The sequence below is a fragment of the Aptenodytes patagonicus genome, chromosome 10 (genome assembly GCF_965638725.1).
Source record: "Aptenodytes patagonicus chromosome 10, bAptPat1.pri.cur, whole genome shotgun sequence".
In the NCBI taxonomy this organism is placed as follows: Eukaryota; Metazoa; Chordata; class Aves; order Sphenisciformes; family Spheniscidae; genus Aptenodytes; species Aptenodytes patagonicus.
The window spans coordinates 20,130,632-20,155,473 of NC_134958.1; the positions used below are offsets into that span (position 1 = coordinate 20,130,632).

Below are 24,842 nucleotides of genomic sequence, written 5' to 3' on the forward strand. Positions count from 1 at the left end.
TGAGTCTTACACAGCTGAGTGTGCTGCCTGCTCCACTGGATTGGTTTTATGGTCCCATGGTCTGTGCTTGGGTCCTAAACAATGTGTCTGAGTGAGGTCAGACCCTTTGTTTGCTGCTTAAAATTGCTTGCTTTCCAGGAGACCACAAACTGCTTTGTGGTTTGGGGAATCTGAATTCACCTCTTACTGTGTGTAAGGGTAAGGAGGAGGCTGTGGTTTTAATGTCTGTTAATGAGATCATGTCACCACTAATAGGGCAAGCATGTGCAAGCAAAGAGATAAGAAATAATCTGAAAAAAATGTTTGTAAAATAGACTTCCCTGAAGTGCACTGTTGCAGATGAATCCATAAAGCTTCATAACAGGTAAATAAAAGCTTTCCAGTTCCAAGGAGAGCTGAAGGGAGCAGTGAACATAATGGTGAATCACACCAAGTGGCTTTTTTTGCTGACTAGCAACAGACACGTAAATAGGCATATGGGTGTATTTGCTGGAGCAGGTAAATCTGTTTCTACCGTCTATCATAAGCCACTACCCATTATGGACTCTTTGCATGCAGTGCCTAATCAGAGAAAACTCAGTGAAGCTAGAAAGCATTGGCTTGTAAAAATAAATAAATTGGGCTCTGATTTAACCCCATTCCAAATGATGGGAATTTTTCCCTTTTGCAGCTACTTTGTCCAAAATGTTAATTCTAAAAATTTGTTAAATTACAGAACCCTGCATCATTCAGCATTCCTGCAGGTGTGTGTCTCAGTTTAGAGAGCTACTCACCCTTTTCTTCAATGCAAAAACACATTTGGCAGTTTGAAATACACCATTATCGTGCAGCCATGCTATGTAATTGGGTTGTTTTGTGAGTTGTCCTCTCTTAATGAAATGAGTAGTTCTGAGAGCACCAGAACTGGCAAAACCTGCCTTCTTGCAGATTCATGTCTCATGGTTGGTTGTAAACTTGCAATGAATTTTTTTCCAGATACTGAGACATTTGTGTTGTCTCTTGCTCCTTCATGGGATTTCTCTGATGTCTAATAATATGCAAGACATGCTGTAGGGTGTGCCTTTCCTTCCATCAGGATGCTCGTAGGCATGTTCTTTCTATCTTAGTGGTTCCTTACGTTCACAAAACTTGCAGAAATGTAATTTTCCTTTTAGAATTCTGTGTGGTCAAAACTAGTCAAATCAGTTCAAGAGTTGCTGAATGGGATGAGAGAGAGAGGTAAGAATGACACGTAAGTCCCTTTTCTTTAAGAAACAAGGCTAACGCTTTAGCCTGCACCTATAGAGCACTGCCTCTCAGAGCTCTAGCACCTGAGAAATGTGAATCTGTAAGGTATTACGCATATTAACCAATTTCTGCTGTCATTGATGCTGCTCAAAATCTGGGTTAAGTTGGCAAACTTTGCTATACTGTTTATATTGCGGGAATATCTGTTACACTGGGCTGTCTATGACTGCTGTAATGTCTGTTAGTGGCAGCAAAAGAAGAAAGCGATTAGCCAACTAAAACATAAAAACAAGGAGGGGGGGAAATAATACTTTTTACAAGGCTCAGCACTTGAGAAAATAGAGTATTTTTTCCTCAGGTGTTCATTTTGGTGTTTGGGGTTTTTTGTTTTTTTTTTTAATTTCTGAGTTTTTTAATAATAAAACAGGAGCATCAGTGAAAGATTAAGTGGGAATTGCAGCAAAAAGGTCAAAGCAGTAGAGAAAATAAGGATAATGCTTTTTATCTTTATGGATTTTTTTTTTTAAATGCACACAGGAATAGGTCCTTTTAATAGTGGGAAGCTGTGTAACTTACTTTCTTCAGTGTGTGTTGTATTCTTTCCAAAGTATGGAAAATCCGTAGAAGTTTGCATAATCTTCTTGGCTTCAGTTGCAAACCTATCTAGTTTTCCGTAAGTCATAGCCTTGCCAATTTGTAAGCTGTTGCTGAGAAATGCATAAATGCAGGATACCCCTCACAATGACAGCAGCTTAGTGAGCAATCTAGATATCCCAGTTAGATAATTTATATGAGAGCAGAAACAATGGGAAACAGAAGCAGATAGAAGTCTTACAGACACATAAAAAACTATTCCTTCCCATTTGTTCTCCTTTGACTCATAATGTGCTGAAATGGAAGGACATTACGTAGTGTTCTGGATTTGAATATTATGGCTTTTAAGGGCACCTCAGCACTGGTTTCTTCCTGTCTCTTCGCTGGTTTGAGGAATGTCTGGATAAAGATTAAACAGCATCTTTTTCCTTAAAAAAAAAAAATAGAGCCAACACCAAAAAAAAAAAAAAGTCCTGCAGACCTAGCTGCAGCTGACAGCACCACATGTCATAACATACTGGCATGCATGGTTGTGGGAACATTTCTCTCATTTGTGTACAGCAACCGTATATGGATCATGGGTATAAAGGGATGAAATATGTTTGGGGCCGTGATCCTCCAAAGTATTTTGAATGCCTTCTATTCCAGGACCTGACCATGATCTGCTTCTCAGGATTATTCCTTTCATCGATATTGTTTTCATTTTTTGCCCTGAGATTCAAACAGAAAAGTCAAGGAAGTGTCCGTGTGATCTGTCTCAGCCAAAGCTCATGGAAAACTGTTTTTTTTGGATAAAACCTGCAAAGGCCTAACACCTAGTGATAGTTGTCCATGCCACTGAGGAAAATGATGCAGGTCTGGTGTCTGTCTCTACAGTAGAATTTGTGAAAGAATAATCAGGAAGGTGAAACTGCAAAACTCTGGTAAGTTGTTTTAACTTGCGTAGGACACATTGGTATTGATATTAACATGAAGATCTGTGTGAGTTTCCAGTTTAAAAATAGAGGATTTCTTGGAACGTCCACCAATAGTTTGCATGTTTCTCTTGACAAAAATACTAGTTGGAGAAATAGTCTGGGAAAATGCTTCAAAATCTCCTGGATTATGGTTTTCTGTAGCCAGCAGGGTGGAGCCTGCCAGACTTCTTTCCACTTAATCTGGATTGCTGTACTACTTCCTTATTTGTTTATTGTACACACGTAGATTATAAAATAGGCTACAGGGATGATGTAACTTGTGTAGGCTGTCCAGAAAAAAAAATGTATCTAGAAGATGAACTAGGTGAGAAAGCAGCTAAAAGGGAAACGATAAGAGAGAATTGCACAGGGGGGCTAAAGGCCAGTCGGGAGGGTATAGACAGCATGAAGGTGATCTACAGAAGAATGAATCCTCCCCCTCTGAATGCTGCCGTGTAGTTATGCCTTGTCCTGCTCCTGTAGCCCCCGCTTGTGTTCCTGGAGCCACCGCATTCCTCTGCCACAGAGGAAGGTGGCTGGCAAAGTCCAGGTAGCAGCAAATTCTTTGTCACCCCTCATCTGGGTTTAAAGTACAATATGCAGGAGCTTTTCCCGCAAAAATCGATAAAAATCCTTTCTCTCAGGGGCTCTCGCCACAATGGCAGAATCTGGGTTAAATTTCTCTATGCTAGGACTTTATTATCAATTACCATAACCAGGAAATCATGACACTTTAAAAAAAAAAAACAACCCACACACCATTTTTTGCTACTTTTCAGCAGTTAGCAAACATGTAGCAAATGTGTGCGTGCTCTTACTACATTCACATGCAGCCATCTCTGAGTGCAAGGCACTTCCTGGAGAGTAACAACGGGGTGGGAAGGGTTGTGGATACAAGAGGCAGCCCAAGGGACCCAAACCTGTTGTTAATCCATGGGAGGCTGAGACTTACTGTTGTAAATTGAAATAAAAAGCACACGGGCCTATATGTCTCTGTCTGTGGAGGAGAAGCAGAGATTATTGCTGTTTTGAGCAATTAAGTTATTGACTCCTCCCTCTGCTTCCCCATCAGCGTATGTGCTGCTAGCATTAGGAACACTGCAGCTAGCAAAAGAACTGATAGGAAGGGTTTACTCTGTATCCATTATTTTTGTGAATCACTTGCTTTTAACAGTTTGGATTTAATTAAGGAAAATCAATAAAAGCCAAGTTTAAATTGAGTGCAGATTGTAGAGGGGTTTGTGTCATTTTAGCTAAATTGTTTTAAAGAAGGTCATTTTACCAAACCACACAAGTGCATATACAACTTTGGCCATACGCATATATAGAGTATATACAGCTAAGGCCTGCCTGTTTGACTAAGCCTTAGTCAAACAAACAGTTCCATTAGAGCAAAGTCTCAGTGTTTTAGAATCGAGCTTTATAGAGTCATTGCACAATGAGAAGTGCTCTCTTGTGTCAAAGTTGCTGGGTCTTTACCTGCTGTGACATTTGCTATGTGGGTTTAAAAAAAACCAGCTGTCCCCAGTGAGGATTGCAATGCTATATTTCAGTTTCTAAAGAAAGAGACTGATGTTCAAAGGTGCTGAGCAGTTCTTTTTGATCTGAGCAGGACACCTGCATACTGTATTAAAGGTGGGAGATTGCAGAATCCCTATTTAAACTACAGTAAAACCAGAAAGCTCTGAAATTTGTTTTCCCAGTTCCTCTTTTCCCCATATCTGTTTTGCCTTTGAAGCAATAATGAAGACATTACTCTCTACTGCAGTGTGAAGAGCAAAACTAAGTGTGTCACTTTCAGTTATAGATACATTACTCAGACAACATGGGGATTTCTCTTAGTTTCTATTTTATTTTCCTGTTTGAGAATTTACAAGAACACCAGCTGTCCATATAAGAAATGCTTTTTACTCACACCTGTTGTTTAAATTTGACAGGCACCAAGTCGAGTAGGAACTTGTTAACTTTCATTACACCACTTGGAAAAAATGTCGTCATCCATTAAGTAGAGCACAGCTTCCCCTCCAGCATCAGTACAGCTTGAGTTTGATTCTCTCCTGATGCATGCATCAATATCTTGCTTACCTTCACACTACAAGATTGTTTTTATTGGAGATGAAGGGATGAAAAGAATCCAAGCTGAGAGGCCAACGTTAAGATGAGTATGCAGGTAGTAAAACTGTTCTACTGAGTAATGTTAATCACGCTGAAGTAAAACTGTAAGTTAAGTGTGTGTATGTGTACCTGACATACACTGCTATACACCAGAAAGTATATATATAGCATCTAAAACATGGAAGTGGTTTTGGTTTGGTTCAAGGTCAAAGAAAGAAATGATAGTATTTCCAACTCAAGCAGCTGATGGGTTATTCCAATTGGCAGGAGGGGCAAACTGTCCCACACTTATTGCTTACTGCAGAAGTCAGTCATCCCAAGCAGTCATCTTCCCTCAGTAGTGAAGTTTTTCAAATTTTCTTAGTTGTTTTCCATAGCTCTGCATGCAAAGGTACAAAGGAAATACCTACTTTAGTTTTTGCAATGATCCTATTGCAGCATAAATCTGTGTAAATGCTATTAACTTGATTTATTTTACATGTATGGTAAGAGGATAGAGCAAAATCCCTTCTTATTGATCTGTGTAGCATATAGTAATTGTGCACTTACACATCTTCAGAGAGGCTCTTTTGAAATATGTCTCAGCTTGGGAACAATAATATGAAGCAAAGGAATGGAGTTTGTAGTATGCATGGACTCACTCCCATAAGAATACGTAAGCCCAGTGCCAAATGCCTCCACCCAAATATCTGAGATGTTACTAATTTGATAAGAGGCCTTTTCCTGTTTTTTACTAGCCCGTGCAGTTTCTCAAGCTATCTATGCTCAGTTCTCACGAAGAGCATTTTTAGTGGCACAGAACATGTCTGCAGAGCAAAATGAAGGTGTAATTGCAGCCACAGGTAGATGAAACTAGAACGGATAGTCATAGTAGTGGATGTGTGGAAAGTGGGCTGGCAACCAGCATACACATATAGCTGGATGAGTATTTGGTGTGAACTGCAGAGAAGCATTTGCTTATGACAATAGTTAATCAGTAAAAACACATGCTGGAGCTTCAAATAATGTTGAATGGTTTGGAAAAACTGCTAGAAGAATAGATACTGAGAAGGATCTAGAGTCTTCTATCTAGAAGAACAGATAAAGACAGTAAATGCAAATCAGGACTGTATTCTTCACACAGGGATATGCCTCAGGATCACATACAAAATCTGGAAACACATTTTGCCTCCTGCTGCTGTATCTGTCAAAGCAAACGTGCCTGTTGTTTTCTTCCTGACTTGTAGACGCCTGCTGTGGAGGTGGCACTTGACCCTGGCGCTTCAGGATGACTGATTGCAGTTGCCTGGTCCGCTTCTCTCCCGAGTAAGTCAGTCAGTGTCAGGCAGTCAGAGTTCTCGCTGTCACATTTCTTGAGGCATAGTTGTCTGGGACTTGTTCATTTTGTTGAGCTTTATATTTTGGGGAGAAAGGGTGGAAAGAGAAGTAGTTATTACCCAATTGTGAGGAGCTCTTCCTAGAGCAAGCCAGAAAGCTTTCCTAAGCGCCTGCACTTCATAATTGTATCTTTAGGCGTATGAGCTTCAGAACAATACCTTATGGTTAATGTGTTTAATCTTTTAGGTGATTTACACCTTCCATGATTTCTTACTTTGTTTTGAAGCAACATACTTCAGTCTGAAAAGATACACCTGGAAAAGTCAAAGATACTGATGCTGTCTGGTACCTGTTGCATTGTGTGAGTAGCGGTTACACAAGCCATCATTTTCCGTGGTATATTGTACCTCTACCCACTGAGTGGGGAGCAAAGCTGGAGAAGGTAAAAAGGTTATACACAGCAACTGAATTCTAATGATAAATGTGAAGCCATTCACAGGGACAAAATTGTTCAGTCCTCTCTGTGCTCAGTTTTCTACCAGAAGAGATTGCTGCCTGGAGAATAACTTCAGGAAAAACAGGAAATAATTCTGTATGGTTTCTATTTTTTTTTTCTTTTTTTTTTTTTTTTGGTGGGGGTGGTGGTTTTCTCTTTTTTACACTGATGTATTTCACAAATGTTCCTTCATTACTTACTTTCAGCTGGTGACAATTATTTTTCCTCTGAGTCCCAAGAGGTTTAAAGTAGGCCCTGAATTAAAAGTATGAGGAAATAACCGCTGAGAAACTGGAGTTTCAAAACTAATGTTTTTGCAAAGAAAAAAAAGAAATGTGCGCGCCCTTTGGCTGGTCTGTAACCACAGCATGGTCTTTTCAGCATTCCTTTCCCTGACATGGAAAATATTTCCCGAACTCCCATCCTATTGTTTCTAGGAACTGTGTCAGACAGCATGCAACTTGTAAAACGAAGGCAGTAACAATGTGGCTCTATAAAACTCTTTCATATTCTGTTTTATTGAAAGTAAACAACCCCCAGGTGACACATCCTGAGTACACAGAAAGAATGGAATAAATTAAGGAGAGTTATGTTCCTTTTATGGTGTGTGTGTGTGTTGAGGGGAAAAAGAAAAAAAAGTCGCCAACCTGTGGTGCTGCACAAGTCTCTGGGTATGAGGTGCTGCTTGGAGGGCAGGGCCAGCCCTGCTGGGCTCCTAGTTGAGCTTGAGGACCACCACTGCTGCCTTGTTAACTTGTGATGGGGACGTGGACATGGCACAACTGTGCTGCTGGTGTGACAACAACAGGATCAGTGTTCCTGTGTAGTGTAGAAAAAGTACATCATGTTTAACTAAACTCCTCAAGAAGATTAACAAATATCTGAATCACAGTTCAAGCAGAGCTGATGATAAACATGTTGATCTCAGTGTCTAAAGACCCACTGTTTAATGCTACTTTTTCTCCTGGTCCAGACATCTTACATGTTTAAAGATTTGTTCCTGATTAATGTTTCTCAGCTAAGTTGTTGGAGAATTCACCCACCCATGACCTTAGTTTAGAAAAAAGAAACAACTCAGGGAAGACTTTAATCTCAAAATAAAGCTGTGAGTGTGCACCTATTTATGTACCTTTTGGGGAAGGGATGCCTGGTTTTTGGCTGGGTCTAACTGTCCTAGCATAGAATGTTACTGGTGCACATTGGTAGGGTTAGCACTGTTACTGAAATGGTACATACACTGTAATCATGCAGGTGTTACCTTATTTGATAAGCAAATAATAATACTCTGAGAACTGCTATACTGACCAAGACCAAACAAAAAATGTACGTGGGTGAGGAATCTAATAACAACTCAGTTCAGTAAGACCGTGTGTCCTGGTTTCGGCTGGGATAGTTAATTTTCCTCCTAGTAGCTGGTACAGTGCTGTGTTTTGGATTTAGGATGAGAACAAAGTTGATAACACACCGATGTGTTAGTTGTTGCTAAGTAGTGCTTACACTAGTCAAGGACTTTTCAGTTTCCCATGCTCTACCGACTGAGAAGGCTGGAGGTGCACAAGAAGCTGGGAGGGGGCACAGCCAGGACAGCTGACCCCAACTGCCCAAAGGGACATTCCATCCCATGGGACGTCATGCTCAGTACATAAACTGGGGGAAAGCTGGCCGGGGGGGGCCGCTGCTCGGGGACTGGCTGGGCATCAGTCAGCGGGTGGTGAGCAATTGCACTGTGCATCACTTGCTTTGTATATTCATTATTATTATTATTAATTTTATTTCCATTATTAAACTGTTCTTATCTCAACCCACGAGCTTTCTCACTTTTACTCTTCCAATTCTCTCCCCCATCCCACCGGGGGTGGGAGAGTGAGCGAGCGGCTGGGTGGTGCTCAGTTGCCGGCTGGGGTTAAACCACGACACAGTGACACCCCTTTTGCTAACAACTGGTTAAACTGATGAGGTTTCTTACTGCCATCTACTGTACGTATGCTTCAAGCCAGAGGGGAATAAAAATTCTGTCTCTTGGTTCTTGAATAAATGAAATTGCTTCTGAAAAGAGAGAGAGAAAGCAGAGCTTGATTTCTCTCTTCATCTAACATTCCCTTTATATGTCTTCTTTTCAAATTCAGGAAGAATTAGGGGTTTGTTTTTAAATCTTTCCTGTACTGAGAAACATTAGGTATGATCAAGGGAATCATTATCCCTTTACTCTTTACATTTTCCATCGACATTATTTTCCCCATGTCTATGTATACAAACATAGATAATATTTTTTAATTGCTGCTTTCCTATTTTTCTTCCTTTTATCTAGCACAAATGTAAATTACAGTAATTTTTGACAATTCTAGCTTTGGTCTGTTAATTATTTTCCGTTAGATTCAACATTTTTAGATCCAGAAGTCTTTACAAAAGTTACAATCTTTAATTATTGGAATCCAGTTGGAATAATTGGAATCCATTGGATTGATGGAACATTTCATTGTTTCACAATAAATCCAAACAAAGAAAACAAAGGAGTTTCCTTACACTGCTACTTCCTAAATTTTTAAGAGCCCCTTCCTGCAAACTCAACCTGCAAGCTTCAGTTTGGGTCTGTGGCAGTTCTAAATGGTATTTAACAGGATGAAAGAGCAGAGCTGGGCTTACGATTTCAGAACTGACCAGCCCTTTATCAGGGGAATACTAATCGGTATCACTTGTTTCCTGTCATTCAAACCTTAGATGTTGTTTGTTAAAAACATTACCCATCTTTTCAATTTCAATGGAAATGTTAACGACAGACTGTAGAATTTCGCCACGTTGGTGAGCTAGAAAAGCAAATGAGATCATCATAGCAAAAATACCGAGATCAAAGTCCAGACCTACAAGCAGGAACAGCCATAATAACATCTGCTAAACGTTGCTGAGACATCAGGATCCACAGAAGCACTTGCAGAAATGGCGGAGGACTGACAGAAGTGAATAAGTTGTTTTCGAAATGCCTGTAGATTTTTTTTTTAAGAGTCATGTTTTAGGAAATACTGATGAAGCCTCATGATTTGCAAATACCTGGTGTTTCCACATATTGCTGACCACCAGCAGCAGAATGAGCATATTACACCTTTTGATGGTGGGCTACACCACTGCAGAACAGTGTAAAAGCTACCGCCCACCTTGTTGTTCCCCAGCTCACACAGTATTTTGAAAAAGCCAGTGAAACACAGTAGTGTACAACTAGGAGCAAGATGACTAGGAAGATACATAAGCACTTTGTTTTATGGTCTCATGTTACTGAGCCTTTGGTGTTTGTCTTATTCAAAGGGTATAAAACCTTAAAGGATTCTTGATGGTGAGACTCTAAAGCTGGCCCGCGTTGAGGTGAGTGAGCACAGCCCTGCTTTGCTGAGAGACCCATTGTGTCACGCCATTCTTTGTCATCCGAATAAGGCATATCTCTTCACACAGGCTTTTCAAATCTGGTAAGTTGAACTTGGCAAGGAGGCAGAGCAGAGGAGAAGTCAGCTGGTGTAGTGCTAAACCATGTGGAGTTTTTCCACCATGCCAGCGGGGTCTCCAGATGGACTTTTCTGGCTGTGTTACACAAGGAAGATGGATTACAGCTGAGAGTCTGTGCCTATACTTCTAAGTGACTGATGGATGAGGACAGAAGAAAAGCATGGGGTTTTTTTGTTAAATTTAGAATTGGGTTAGCCTAGTGCTTGCTGTCTTCATTTTCTATTGCTATCAGTGGGAGTAGAATATTCTCAAAACCTTGTAAGCCTGATACCTCAACTCAAAGTTAACAAAAACAGCAGCTTAGAGGAAGATACAACAGACAACCGCAGGCCATGTTGTGCTACAGGATTTAATACAAAGCTCTTCATTAAGGCAATCAGAAAAATGTCAAGATCCATTTCTGGCTTAGGCCCATTCAAAAGTGTGATGCCAAAGAGTGTTCCTACTGAGCAGGTTAATGTAAGAATACACAGAATCCTGCTGCAAAACGCTTCCAGAGACAGTTTAACACAGTGAAAATGAGTTACGAGAAAGTAAATACAGCATCTTGTACTAGTTGGGTATGAAGTTGTACTGTGATAAGCAACGGAGTTTTATTGAGAAAATGCTAATGAGAAATAAATGCCTGCAGTGAAAAGTGTAGCATCTGGTCTGCGTTTGACTTCACGCATGAAAGCCATTTGGCCTGACTTCCTGCCGAATCCTGCGGTTTTTGAGATCATCGGACATGAAGGAGATTGAACTCCCTAGGTTAGCATCTCAGAATTTTCTCCTAGGAGAGCATATGCGGCGTTCTAAAAGGACAGACTCCCCACTTTTGCTTACAAGTATAGCTCTTTTTTTTGCGTTGTTTAAGCTGTTGTATTCTCTGTCAACATCTATAACATTTATGGAGTCGCCATTATAAAGGTTGTTAGCAGCTGTTCAAGAATCCTGCGACACGTATACAACAGGTTTTAGGTGATTGTACCCCAGAAAATCTTCAAGAAAGAAATGGCAGACGCCTGCACAGTCCATCAAACTGGACACTGGGGGCTTTCTGCACAAGGAGCTTTCTGCATTGCTAAGTAATGATACATCCCAGTCAATCTATTTGTGATTTGCAGGGTTTAAGGTCCTTAGAACAGTCCGGTCTGAGGCATTCCCTTGAGAGGACTGACTTTCAACAGTTAAAAAGAACATGAACTATGAACATTTCTCAACTGTTTGGATGCCACTGCATTCTCCATAGTATGCCAAGGGCTCTGCTGCTTTTGGTATCTCCTCTAGAATTTTCTACTCATCTTGGACCACGGCAATGCTTCGTTCATATAAACTAGTCCCTCCCTGTCCTCCCCTCTTGCACTTGGACTATTGGACTAGGTAGTCTGAAATCCAAAAGAAGAACAATAAGAGTGCTAAGAAAAGACTGAAATGAACTGTTAATGAGGGCTTTTTTTAACGTTCTTTGGACCTAACATCATCTGCTCTAGCATCATTGCAATTAGTAATTTCACAGCAATGACATATAGGAAGGGGATGACTGAGTATCTTCATACTACTAAAGATATTTTGATGCTCCAGTTAGACATGTGGACTAACAATTCTGCTGACAGCATTGAGTGGCTCTGGATTTGCTTTTGCATTAGGCACATACAATCTCTTTAATTGTCATAAAAGGCTGATGTGAGGATCCCAAATCTGCAGACTCATCCGCTTGGCAAAGCTTACGAGAGTCCTGGTTATTGGATGTATCCTTGGATGGGACTTGAATCTAGCTGACATGCTGCCTACCTGTCAATCTGAATCTGCTGATGCACTGAAAATCCTTTCCTTCTGCCTTCTTGAGTAATATTATCACTATTTGGTCACTCTTCAGTCTCTTCAGCTTGCTGCTCAGTCTACATTCAAGTCATTAGAGCTATTAAAAGTTTATTGGAAACCAAATATGTGGAAGGTTGTGAGATAGTTTAAAACCATTTGGAGGGCATTGTCATCTCTCCGTAGTCTCAGTCTAAAGAGAGCAACTACATGGAAAAATTATTTCTGTGCGCAAATGCTTGCTGTGCCATCGGCACTGATCTAGGCTGAAACTGGACTCTCAAAGCAGCGTTGGAAAACGCAACGTTTGTAAGTAAGTAATTCCTCACTAATCTAGATCAAATATGCTCATCTTGCAGGTAAAAGGTTTTATCTTGGTGTTAGCCTAGCTTGCCCCGCTTTACTTCTGCCTGGCATACATTTAGCAGCAGGCTTTTTTCATTTGATCCTGCAATCATTTGCTGTGGAGTGCAGAGTTAAGATCAGAAATTATGTCGTGGCTTGAAGTATCCTTCATCTTCTCTCTATCCTTTTCTTATACATCAGCACAATGAAAGTGTAGGTTAAAACCAGCTTATTCTGTCAGAACTGTGTTGGTGCTGGCAGGAGTTACAAACTTAGTTCCATCAGAAGGGGCAGGCGGTGCTGAGCTCTCGGGGGGTCTGGCGGGGGCTCCAGTTACCCGGCAGAGAGGAACTGTACTTTAAAACCTTTCTTTCTAAGGATTAAGGATTTGGTAAGGATTCACAGGGATTTGACTCATGTTGCCAAATACTGCCTGTGACTGCATTTGGACACACAGGTGGCTTTTGGTGGTTAAGCAAACCAGCTTTACCATCGCCTTCACCAGCCAGACGTGAGGAGCCCCGGGGAAGCGGCCCGACTGCCGGGGCGGAGGCCGCCGGCCGGGCCTCCTTCGGCGGGGCCCGCCGCCGCCCCGGCTGGAGGGCCGTTCCGTTAGCTGCCCGCCACGGCACCGGCGAGCGGCTCGTCAGATCGAGCCCGTTTTTGACCTGCAGTTAATCCAGTCTGGGGAAGAGCGAGTTGCGCTGTCCTCCTCGCCACCGCTTTCCGCTCGCTTCCCGGCCGCCCGAGCCCGGCATGCCGGGAGGGTCCCGCCGCCGCCCCTCGGGAGAGGCCCTGCGGGGCGCCGGGAAGCGCAGCCTGCGCGGCCTGCCAGGGCTCGGCTCGCCCCGAGCGGCTCCGGGGCCGCGCCTGCCTCGCCGGCTCCGGCCCCGGCCCCGGCGCCACCGGGCGCGGAGCCGCGCCACGCCGTGAGACGAGCGGCTGCCCTCGCTCGATTCGCTCGGAGCTCGGCCGAGCGAGCGCTCGGGAGCGGCTGGGGCCGCCTGGCGGGCACCCGGTGAGGCGGTGGCGGGGAGTCGCGGCGCAGCCATGTACGGCCTGGCGCGGGCCCTGCAGCGGGCGGCGGCGCCCGGGCGGCTGTCGGCGCCCCGGCGAGGGGGCGGCGGTGCCGGGGCGCGGCCCTGGGGCTGGGGGCTGGCGCTGGGGCTGGCGTTGGGGGTGAAAGTGCCGACGCCGGCGGGCTGCGAGGCTGACGGCGGGCAGGAGGCGGAGGCGGACCCGCTGCCGCCCCCTCGGGGCTTCGGCGCGGCCATCGAGAGGAGCAGGGACCTGCTGCGGAGGATTAAGGTGCTGGGCGAGCGGGGCTGAAGGGGAGCCGGGGGTCTCACCCCGTGTCTGGTGCTGTGCGAGCCAGCCCTCACCTCCGTGAGGGGGGAGGCGGGCTTGTATCTCGTTCCCGTGGACTTCGCGATCGCTGCAAGAGATTTCGGTCAAGCGTTGTGTGGGGGGAACGTTTTCGGGGGCCCCGCCAGGCGTGCGGTGCGCGCCGTGCTGCGAGGAGCCGCCCCGCGCCTGGAGGAGGAGGGCGGACCCCGCCGCGCTGCCGGGGCTCCCATCGGTGAGGAGCCGCTGCCGCCCGCCCGCCCCGCCCTGCCCCGCCGCGGGCGCTCACGGCCTCCGCCCCGCCCGCAGCTCCTGCGGGTGCTCGTTGGGCTCCCGCTCGGCGATCACAAACGAATTGCTGAATGTCACGGTAGCTGTCTTACGGAATATTTCATTGGTTTTTTTTTCTTCATGTAGCGTCAGCGAAGGCTGTCGGTGCTTGGGAAGCTTAGGCCAGGCAGAGCTTGATGTGGGGAGCTGGTGGAAGTACGGTGCAGGGCGGGGTATCTGAGAACACGGGAAGGCCTTAAAGGCTGTAGGAAGGAGAGGGAGAGGCAAGGGGATTGTTTAAAAAGCACCTTGTAGTTACTTCGAAAATCTAATCAAAGCTCCTTTGAAATTCTGCTTGCTAATAGATGATGCAGTTTGCGTGTTGCATATTAACTCTGTAATGTTTTGTTTCTGTTCAGTGTTTCTTGCATGTCCTGATCGCTAATTTAATTAAATTATTAAATAAATTATTTTATTTAGATTATTATTGTTGTTAGATATATTTTTCCCAGCTGCTGGATTAAAATGTCTGCTTTTCAAAAGCAGTTTTTACCAGTTCAGCCCAAGTAGTATTCGACAAAATTTCAACTGTAATGTGACAACAATATGCAGGTCTATTTGTAGGATTGCTTTTGCATTTTTAGGGTTTGGGAGAAGGTGTTTTTTAACTGTAAAGATCCTTCTTAATGTCTTCTGTCCGTTTTTTTGACAGGATGAAGCAGGAATCCCAGGTATACTAGTTGGAGTTTCTGTAGATGGAAGGGAAGTCTGGTCAGAAGGTTAGTATATGGGAGTAGTAGTTGTGCACGCTGTTGAGAAGCGATGAACGTTTCAAAAATGAACAATTTGGACACGCTGATCAAGCTGGAATTTCATCCACTTGATGTCCCATCTCCAGACAGTGGCCAGAAACAGGTGCCTAGGGAGTATGAAGTGATACTTTCTTTGGTAAACTTCAATAATTTCCAGGAATCAATAATTTATTAACTTCCTGAATGTGCTAGTGTATCTCAACAGTTACGTTTAAAGACTTTTCTTCCATTAATTTGTCAGATCGGTCTTTGAGTATACTTACACACTAGGCATACAGCTGTACAGCAGTCTGGTAGAATTGTGTATAGGAGGTAAAGAACTGTTCTCCCCACAGGACCTTACTTAATAGTCGAAGTAATAATGGCTCACATCTGGTGATCTGTCTCCCATTTGTGGGCTGAGGTGTAGATTTTTGCTGGGAAGGTACTGAGATTTAACAGGTGTCATCCTTCCAGAAACTGCAAGTGATTTTTCTGCTTACACGGTTTAGTTTTAAATAGAGTCTGCTAGTACTGCTCGTATCATGTAGACATTTGATGTTTATTTAAAAAAAAACCCACCTAACTGTGCGTCTGTTTTCAGAAACATTTTCATAATGTGTTTTGGGTTTTTTAGACAACTTAAACAGTAGTAGTAAATGGCAACATATTTCATTAATGTGTTACAGAATTTGAAAAAAAACCCTTTGTAAGTAAGGGTGTTAATAACTTTCTTCCGACAGTCTATTGTTGCATTAACTTTTACATATGTATAAAGCTGACTATAGGTTTTCATTTCTCTTTCATCATGACAGAAGTGAGTTGGAGAGCCTCTGGTACCTTTTGTAATGTGGCCTAATAAGAAAATTGCACTAGAAACTTAATCACAAACTTTCTCAAATCAGATAGCTTTTTCTGGTCTCAAATTACCTAGCAATGAAAGCAGAAGTTTTCATAAGACTTCTGCAGAATCCCTTCCTTGACATGCAGGAAAGTGCCTGGGGGAACTAGTGCCAGGGTTGTGGTTTATCACCAGGACTGCCAGATTAGCAAGACAACTACATGTGGGAGCAGAAGCCATGGCAGAGCTTTCTGTACCCTGCTGCATATGGGTATAGAGAACAACACTGCCTTGAGTAAGGCAGCTGGGAGGTGGGTAACATTGCTCTAGCAGACTTCTGGCTCATTTTGTTGTCTTCCTCCCTTCTTCATGGGGGGAAAAACTAGGAACAGGTGTTAAGTTGCATGTATTCTATGACCACGGTCCTAAACCCGCTCTCTTGCTAGACTGATAGGAGTGATTTGAGATTTGGAAGGTGTTTTCACTGAGGGGTACAGCATCTGCGTTCACAAGCACCAGGCAAGCACCCGAGTAGCAACTTTACGTAAAAGAAAGGGTCTTGGGCAACTGACATGTCATCTGTTTTATTTCTTGTATTTTAGCAAGTTTTTCTTTTCCCCGAGTAGTTCATTATTAGACTACAGTTTTGTGTAGACAGACATGCATAGCTTGCAGGTCTTGCTTGTATTGAAAACTGCAAATATGTCATTACTGCATTTCATTGCTTTTTATGCTGCAACATTACTTGCACAGTTTCTTCAAACCTAGCTCAAACTGAAGATTAGTATGGGAGCTTGATAATGACTTATTAATTCCAGTTCTTGCTACCAGACTTGTGGGTTGGTTACATAGGAAAACACTGGTATGGAGACTATTAAGCTATCTTTTAATTGAAGTCATGCTGAGTGATGTTGAAACGTAGTGTATAACACCACTGTTTAGTGAAGCTTTACAGCTTAGGTAGTTGCTATGAATTTGTGAGTGATTTCCTTTCTCAATTTCTGTATTGATAAAATAACACCCTTTACTGTTTCAACCATTAAGTCAGAACAATAAAAGGAGTATTTATGACTGTTGGTCAGTTATTTTACTGTTTAGATTTTGGTCTCTTTAGTTTTTCTACATTGAATATTTGACCTCAGTAGTGTAAATTTTGGCTTAATCTTCAATCTCATTTATCATTCGGTTTGTTCTGTAGTCTTAATCAGTAACTTGGGATGCCATTGGCCAATACAATGGGCTTTGATTAACTGTTCCTACTACCTTAAAATGTTGTTAACTTAATTGAAGCAGGAGCAGGGATAGTCCAATGCTTCATGTCCCAGTATAGCTAGAGGAAAAACATTTTAGGGAGCCAGTAAATCTAATTCATTGCAAATAATTAATTCAGCATGTCTCTATATAAAATATTTACCACAGTGTTTTTATTTTCTTAAAGGTTTGGGTTATGCTGATGTAGAGAATCGTGTAGTATGTAAGCCAGAGACGATCATGCGAATTGCTAGTATTAGCAAGTGTCTTACAATGATGGCTGTTGCTAAATTGTGGGAAGAGGGGAAACTGGATTTAGATGCTCCAGTGCAGAAATACGTCCCTGAATTTCCAGAAAAAGTCTACGAGGGTGAAAAGGTATGTAATTGTTTATTGGTAACACTTCTTTTGATTTTTGTTCCTGTCATTGCACAGCCATATGTGTACAGGTGCCTGTATCTGGACCTATTCCTGTAAAACAGCAAAAATCATTTAGACGAGTACTGATGTTTGCTGCTTGAAAAAGCAGCACTGGAAATTTGGATCTTCAGTTTTATATCAAGTGTGTAGTATGTGCATATACATGTATGTATTTTAACTGGGTTTAATACATGGTATTTAAAAGGTCTTATATCTTTGTCTGTTCTTCGTCATGTTGAATTTTGCTTTTCTGGTGATTTAGTGTGCATCATATCTTTAATGAAGAGAGCTCACATTTAAATATTGTCCTTTCTACCTAGGTTGCTATTACTACAAGACTGTTAGTTTCACACTTGAGTGGGATTCGTCACTATGAAAAAGATATTACAAAAGTGAAGGAAGAAAAGGAAAAGGCAAACAGAGCATTTAAACTAACAAAACCCTATCAGGATAAAGAACAAAAAGAAAAAGAAGAAAAAGGCGTTGAAAAGACTGATTCTGTCAAACCGAGGAAAGAACATGAAGGTGAGGTAAAAAGCCGAAATTCAAAACCTGGCAGGAGAGACAAGGAATTTGAGCAAGAAGAGTATTATTTGAAGGAAAAATTTGAAAGTGTGATTGAATCACTGAAGATATTTAAAAATGATCCTTTATTCTTTAAACCAGGTGAGTTTCTATTCATTTAGACCAAAATGTGCTCTTCTGGTGAAATTTTTGTTTCAAATTGTTTTACGTGCAGTGAGGATAGTAGAGTCCAGTAAAGAGTGTTTGTTTGGGGTTTTTGTTTTGTTCTGCCCCCCCCCCCCCCCCCCCCCCCTTTTTTTTTTCTTGTGCCCCATTAAAAGCTCAACGGAGAAGTATTTGGGCTTTCGCACAAACCATCTGGACGTGTAATTGTCTTAAAACTGATGTAACTTTTGAAGACTGAACTGGTCAGGATTTTAGCAGTTCAGTTTTAGATAACAGTCTTGTATAGATATCTTTACCAATCTACTGACTTAAAGAATTGTGCTTATATAGATACTTCTAATGATGTATCTGCACCATAATCCAGCAGGTTCAACATGTGATGTAGCCAAGACTTAAAAGGTAATACAAAGAGTCCCAGATAAAAAAAAGTATTTTGTAAGCGGATACCAACTTGCTGTATTCATGCTCTGGGCCTTCTAGATATGAACCAAAAGCAAAAAATTTTAGTGAGGCACTAAACCAGAGCTAAAAAATTCTACAGAAAGACCACAGAATCACAGAATTGTTGAGGTTATTTATTGTTGGAATTATTCAAGTTAATTCTAGAAAGGACTTTGAGGAACTTCAGGTGTAAGTTCTAAATGAGTTAAGTTAACAGGCAAATGATACGCATTGCTGATAAACAGTAAATAATGTGCATTTAAGGGGAGAGGGGTAGGAAGGGGGAGAAGTTAACCACTTGGAGAGTTCTAGGAACCATTTCAAGTAAGAGATCTGTCTCGACTGTAGGCAGTTCGGCAGTTGCTTTATATGTAGATGTTTCATAAAAGGTGTTAGCGCAAGAATGAGATTTTAAAAAATGAAACACTGTTTTGTAAATAAATTCTGTTGTCTTAAATAATACACGTTAGTGTTCATATAATCTTTCAGGATATTCTAGAACTAGAAAACTAGAACTAGAAACACTATGATAGAAGTGATCAAGACCTTTGAAAACCTTGGGCGAGTACTGTCCTTGTCTTTCCATCTCTCGGGTATAGACACACAAACAAGTCACGTAGGTGAGCGTCTTTTAAGAAGTAATTTTATGGTTTGCTTCAGCTTTCCAAATCCAGACATCCTTGTTAGAACTGGTACGGTAAATCTTGTGGAAAGGATGTTAAGTGTCAAGTCTTCACATCTTGGCTGAGACCTGGCTGTACATGCAGATCCCTGAAAATCTTTTAGCGCTGTTCTCAGAGCTACCTGCACTTAGCAAGCATCTGTGTCTGCTGCAGTACAGAAATTCCTAGCGCCCAGTATCATAAGCTTGTGATTCATATCATATTAAAATTGGGGGTGGAGGGGGAGTCTTTTAATTTGCTATATATAGTTTTATTTGCACATGTGATTACTTAAATTTTATCCTTCAGATTCCATTTAAGCATCATGTGGCTAACTTTTCTCCCCCCCCTTTCTCATTGTGTTTCTTCAAGGTAGTCAGTTCTTGTATTCAACATACGGCTTTACTCTCTTAAGCGCTGTTGTGGAGAGAGTTTCAGGACAGAAATTTACAGATTATATGCTAAAAATGTTTCGTGATTTGGATATGCTATCAACTGTACTAGATGATAATGAAGCAATGATATATAACAGAGCAAGGTAAACAAGGATGAAACTTTTTTTTCCCCCAACAATTGTTGCTCTTTCTATCTTTATTAAGCCAACTGAATTAAGAATGTGTGATTTTTATTTTTTTTTCCCCAGGTTTTTAAATGAAGTGGCTTATGTTATTTCAAAGTTAGTCATGTAACTGATTTTATGTCAGCATTATGGTATTGGTTCTGTAATTAGCATGTGAAATTGCAGAATAGGAAATAAGTATTTCCTGTTGTAAGAGTATATATCGGGGGAGAGTGGCAGGGGTGACTTTGTAGTTTGCATTTTTTTTTGGGTACAAATAAGCAGGTAAGTGTAAATAGAGTAAAATAAAGGAGTCACTAGGAGATTATGTTAGAATATATAGTTACCTTGTTTTGCTTAATATACTGACTTTTTAAGAGTTCCATGAATTGTAATAGTCTCACAGTAACACCAGGTTTTCATAAATTAAATTGTAGTATTGATTTTAACCAGAATTAAAATTCTGTTTAACACAGAACATGCTTGACCAATTGATTTCTTTTTAATAACTTAAAAAAAAAAAAAACCCAAACCAACAAAAACAACAACAACAAAAAAAACCCAGAGAAATTTATGTAACTGTGGATAATCCATTCCAATATAAGGGCAGAGTTTCTTGTCTTTCTCTCCAGTCTTATTTTACTGACCTACCTGTCTGGGCTCTGAAATTCATTTATTGACTCACATGTTAAATTTTGGTGCAGGAGAAGAATTCTAACTGAATCACAAAAGCAGGTTATGGAAAAAGTCTTATGAAAATGAGACTCAAACTTTTTAAAAGTTTGGCTTCTAAAATGCTCTCGAAGAATGAAAATGGTGATGAACATGTTGAATCCAAGGTTTATAGTACTTACATGTAAGTGTATATTTAAAGTGTGTGTACACACACACACACACACACACACACAAAGCAGTTTGTAGTGTTTTAGAGATAGCTTTACTGCTGTATTCTAAGATGCTTTGTGCTGGTATTTTGCTTGCAAATTTTCAGAGGCTCTTTTGGCTGTAGATCTGGATGCTAGTGTTGTTCTCCAATTATCAAGCTTGTACAGTCAAGTTCGTTTAAATATATGTGTGTATATGAACCCTTTTATAAACTGAAGTATGGTAGGGATGAAAGAATTGGGCCAGATGCTGTTTTGGGGGTCTTTTTATGGGCTACTTATTGTTAAGCAAAACTGAGATGCTAATGTGATGGTTTTGCTTCCACAAATAGCTAGCTTGGTGCCTCAAACTAGAACATATTGACATGTTGTGGTTTGTTTAATGGTTTGGTTATACTGTATTTCACTGACATGAAAAAGTGTAAAAGTTCGCGTTCTAGATCTTTAGAGGTGTAAGTCAAGCATTTCAGCGTCTTTGTAACAGGTTTTATTGTGATTGAAAAACTGACTGTAGGGACACCGAGATAATCAAGTCACTGGCAGAGTTGATGGTAGTCTTGGACCGTTCATCTCTTCCTTTGCTTCAACCTCTGATTTTCAGTATTACGGCTTTCAGAAGTTCCCTAAAAGTTTTCCAATATAAGTGCAGACTAGACAGGGAATGTATCTCTGTACTGTTGGATAGTATGCTTGCCCTGCCCCTCCCCCCCCCCCCCCCTTTTTTTTTGTGTGTGTGTGTGGTTCCTTTTCACAACTCTCCAGGTAGTACATGGACGTCTTGTGGTCTAAAGGCCAAAGGTTGAAATTAATCAGATTATAGAGTTATTCAACATTCCTTTTCGTATGTTGTATGAAATGAATCCAGTCATGATTGGACTGTTTCTTTCAAAAGCATAATTCGGTCTGCACTCCTGTTGTATTGTTCCTGATAGTTCATTCTGCAGTTCTGGTTGGTAGTTTTTAATTTGTATTTTAATGACAGGTTTTGCAAGACTCCTTCATGCTTCTCACTTGTCTTAGTAGTTCCAGAATATTCAGTTGTTGTTGTATATGGCAACTGTAATGGGGCAGTGGGAGGAAATCAATCATAAATGGAAACTACTGTCTCAGAGCAGTGAAATTTCAGCTCGGTGTCTGATAATCATGGCGTGGTTGAGGATTCCTCTTTCTTAAAACACTTTAAATCTAGTACAGTGATTTAAGAAAAATCCTGCGCTGGCTGATCTATAGCTTTCTGTCACATCTTTTTACTTGTATATTGCCTTTACTCTTAGTATATCCTAAGAGTAAGTAGAAGGATTAGTACTTTTATTGAACCTAAGCTTCTAACCTAAGAAGTCACCGTATTTTTTGTTTTCCCATCTGAATTCCTTGTTGATTTTTCTACAAGAAACATATTTAAGAAAAATATATTTTAAAAAATTCTAACGTTTCATGAGAACAAGCTAATACACGCTCAGTTTGCTTTTTTAAGGTAGGAGAACTTAAAATAGTTGTGCGCAGTATCTGAGAATGACAAGTTGAATTTTCTTGAATTCTAGGTGTTATGTTTACAACAAAAAGGGACGGCTGGTAAACGCACCGTATGTGGACAACTCTTACAAGTGGGCTGGTGGTGGCTTTCTGTCGTCAGTAGGTGACCTTCTGAAATTTGGAAATGCCTTGTTATACAGTTATCAGGCCGGACAATTTAAAAATACTAATGGCAAACTTCTTCCTGGGTACCTCAAAACAGACACAGTCGCAATGATGTGGACCCCAGTGCCAAAAACAGAAGTATCATGGGACAGGGATGGTAAATACGCAATGGCTTGGGCTGTAGTAGAGAAAAAACAACAATATGGCTGTTGCAGACAGCAGAGGCACTATGCATCTCACACGGGTGGTGCAGTGGGGGCAAGTAGCGTCCTCCTAATTCTTCCTGAAGAGCTGGACTCTGAAGCTATAGATACTGGGCTAGTGGCACCACCTAGAGGAGTAATTGTTAGTATTATCTGTAATATGCAATCAGTTTCACTCAACAGCACTGCCTTAAAGATTGCAAGGGAATTTGATAAAGAAAAATGGGCGCAATATATGGATTAAAAAAAGAGATACGTGTAACTGAACTCACTGTACTGAAACATGAAAAACAAATGGAGAAGGATGTAATTGGACTCCAAGATCACTAAGAATACGTGAAGAAAAAGCATCAAAAATTCACTTAATTAACTTCTGCTAGTGGTGCTAAACTTACGTGTAACTGGAATTCATCTCTCAGGGAAGTTCCTAACTTACAGAAAAGGAGAATGTAACAGTCAAATTTGACTTCCTGTAGTACCTGTGTAAATTATCGTTACATTAGCAGGTTTTTTCCTCATCCAGTCAAGCACTTGACCAAGATTAAAAAAACTAGTATTGGTTTCCTGCACTGAGAAGGACAACAACAAATTGTCTACCTTAAATGTTAAACTTCTGAAAAATTTCACATCTTGATTTGAGCACACAAAGATGTAATTCATTATTCTCACAGTTCCAGTCTGCCAAAACTGTTCAGTATTACTTTTTAAAGAAAAATGGTTTTACTGTTGATTTCTGTTTTTTCACATAGTGCTTATTTGCTTAAAAAGCAAAAAAACCCAACAAAACCCAAATCTTCAAAGCTACCTCCAGAATGCAGATTTATACCAGACGTACGCTTTTGTCAGAGCTGTGGATTGTTAAGAATTAGAAAAGAATGATGCTAGAGTAATGCAAGTAAAAATCTTTTTGTTATTTAGATGTCTCTCTTCCATTTTTATTGGACACAGAGAATGTGTGAAACTAGTTTACTGTGAAAAAAGGGTATTATTTCCACAGTCAAATATGCCCGAATAGCACAACATGGTAAGCTGTCAAACTGTCTCATTGTTTTTGAATGATACACATGCTAACTTTGGTAGCCAGAAATGGCACTGTATTCTGTAATGTAGATATTCCTTCAGATGTTGGAATTAGGAACTCGAATAACTCCATAAAATTTAAAGCCCATTCTTGAAGCCAGTAGTAGAAGTCTCACAGACTTTGAGAGTTTTTTTTTGAAAACCATCCTTTTTTCCATTTGGAGACCTGCCTCAAGGAGTTACTTTTGCACAAGGTTGAACAAGAAATTGTGATAGAATTCCAAAGAAGCATTTTCTAATCTTCAATTTTACTATAGGAATACAGTAACATCTGAATATGTTAATTTTATATATTCCATGATGGCATGGAAGATCTCCAAGATCTAACCACACCCCACGTGCCCTGCAGTTATATCAGACTATTTCCAGGCTGAGGCAAAACAAAATATCCTTCAGGAAAGGTTTGAATACTTACGTCCCTGCACTGTTTAGCAGCTCTGCTTCTCTGAATTTAAGGAGCAAAATGTCTTAGATAACAGCTGGCAGAAGATAGCCTTACCTGCCTCTTTCCCAAGTTAGTGCTTTTTGTATTAACTTCATAGTTGTTACCTGCCCTGTGATGAAAAACATACTATCATCTCTGTTCCCAGTATGCCTATGATTGATAACAACATTTACTACCTAAGACTGACAAACCAGGAAATTTAATATCTTGAAGTGTCGGTGTTTTACCTACATTTTTAATTGAAGCTAGTAGGACTGGTTTAGTACTCTTCATAATTACAACCATTCTTGTGCCTTAGAACAGTAAAAGCTTACACCTAAATTATTTGCTTGGGTTTTTTGGCCCACTCACCAAAACTTCACTGTTTTATTCATTAATAATGGGTTGTCTTTATCTCAAGAATATCAAATCAGTAGCGACAAGAGAGAGAACCTTTCTGAACAAACTTTCATTTGGTCAGGCAATAAATTACCTACTCTTCCACTCAAGTCTTTGAAATTGTTTGACAGTTCCAATACATAAGTACTGGACGTGAGCGTCTTCTACAATAGCAACATTTTTTTTTTCCCCAGTCTTGAGCACCTACTAGCTGAGTAAACATTGAGCAGCAGAAGTCATTGCCTGTTTTACACAGGGAACAAGAGTAAGTAGTTCTGAGTTGTTTTCATGTTGAAGAATACATGAATAGAAATAGACTGAATACAATGTTTTAAATATAGAAAAATCTGAAAAGTACGCTGTTATTTTAGGATTTATAACATACTTTTCTTGTATGATGCATCTGTTTTGCAAATGGTATTTATTGTTCTTGAAAACCATTTTGCATATTTGAGAGAAAACAAGTTTCACTCACTGACCATTGTGTTTGGGTTTAGACAAAGATTCAGAATGTAGAAGGTGTAGGTTTACCTTTATGCTTGTCTGCATATGTCCAACCACTAATAAATGGAAATATTTCAAGTACGTATGAAAGTGAATAAT

At 40.7% G+C, this 24,842-nt stretch overlaps 1 protein-coding gene across 1 annotated transcript; it reads left to right on the forward strand.

Moving 5' to 3' along the window:
* The first annotated feature begins 13,392 nt into the window (after nt 1–13,392).
* LACTB (lactamase beta) lies at nt 13,393–24,720 on the forward strand. The gene is made up of 6 exons (XM_076348386.1): nt 13,393–13,650; nt 14,669–14,735; nt 17,027–17,217; nt 17,580–17,925; nt 19,425–19,590; nt 22,037–24,720. The coding sequence occupies exons 1-6, from the start codon at nt 13,393–13,395 to the stop codon at nt 22,578–22,580; spliced, it is 1,572 nt and encodes a 523-aa protein (XP_076204501.1). The 3' UTR covers nt 22,581–24,720.
* Nucleotides 24,721–24,842: the final 122 nt, after the last annotated feature.

What these genes read in the sequence shown, in the direction of transcription:
- LACTB (XM_076348386.1), top strand. Translation starts at nt 13,393, where the DNA reads ATGTACGGCCTGGCGCGGGCCCTGCAGCGGGCGGCGGCGCCCGGGCGG. An exon ending in AAGTCTACGAGGGTGAAAAG is followed by an intron (nt 17,218 to 17,579) that starts GTATGTAATTGT and finishes CTTTCTACCTAG; the next exon opens with GTTGCTATTACTACAAGACT. An exon ending in TCCTTTATTCTTTAAACCAG is followed by an intron (nt 17,926 to 19,424) that starts GTGAGTTTCTAT and finishes TGTTTCTTCAAG; the next exon opens with GTAGTCAGTTCTTGTATTCA.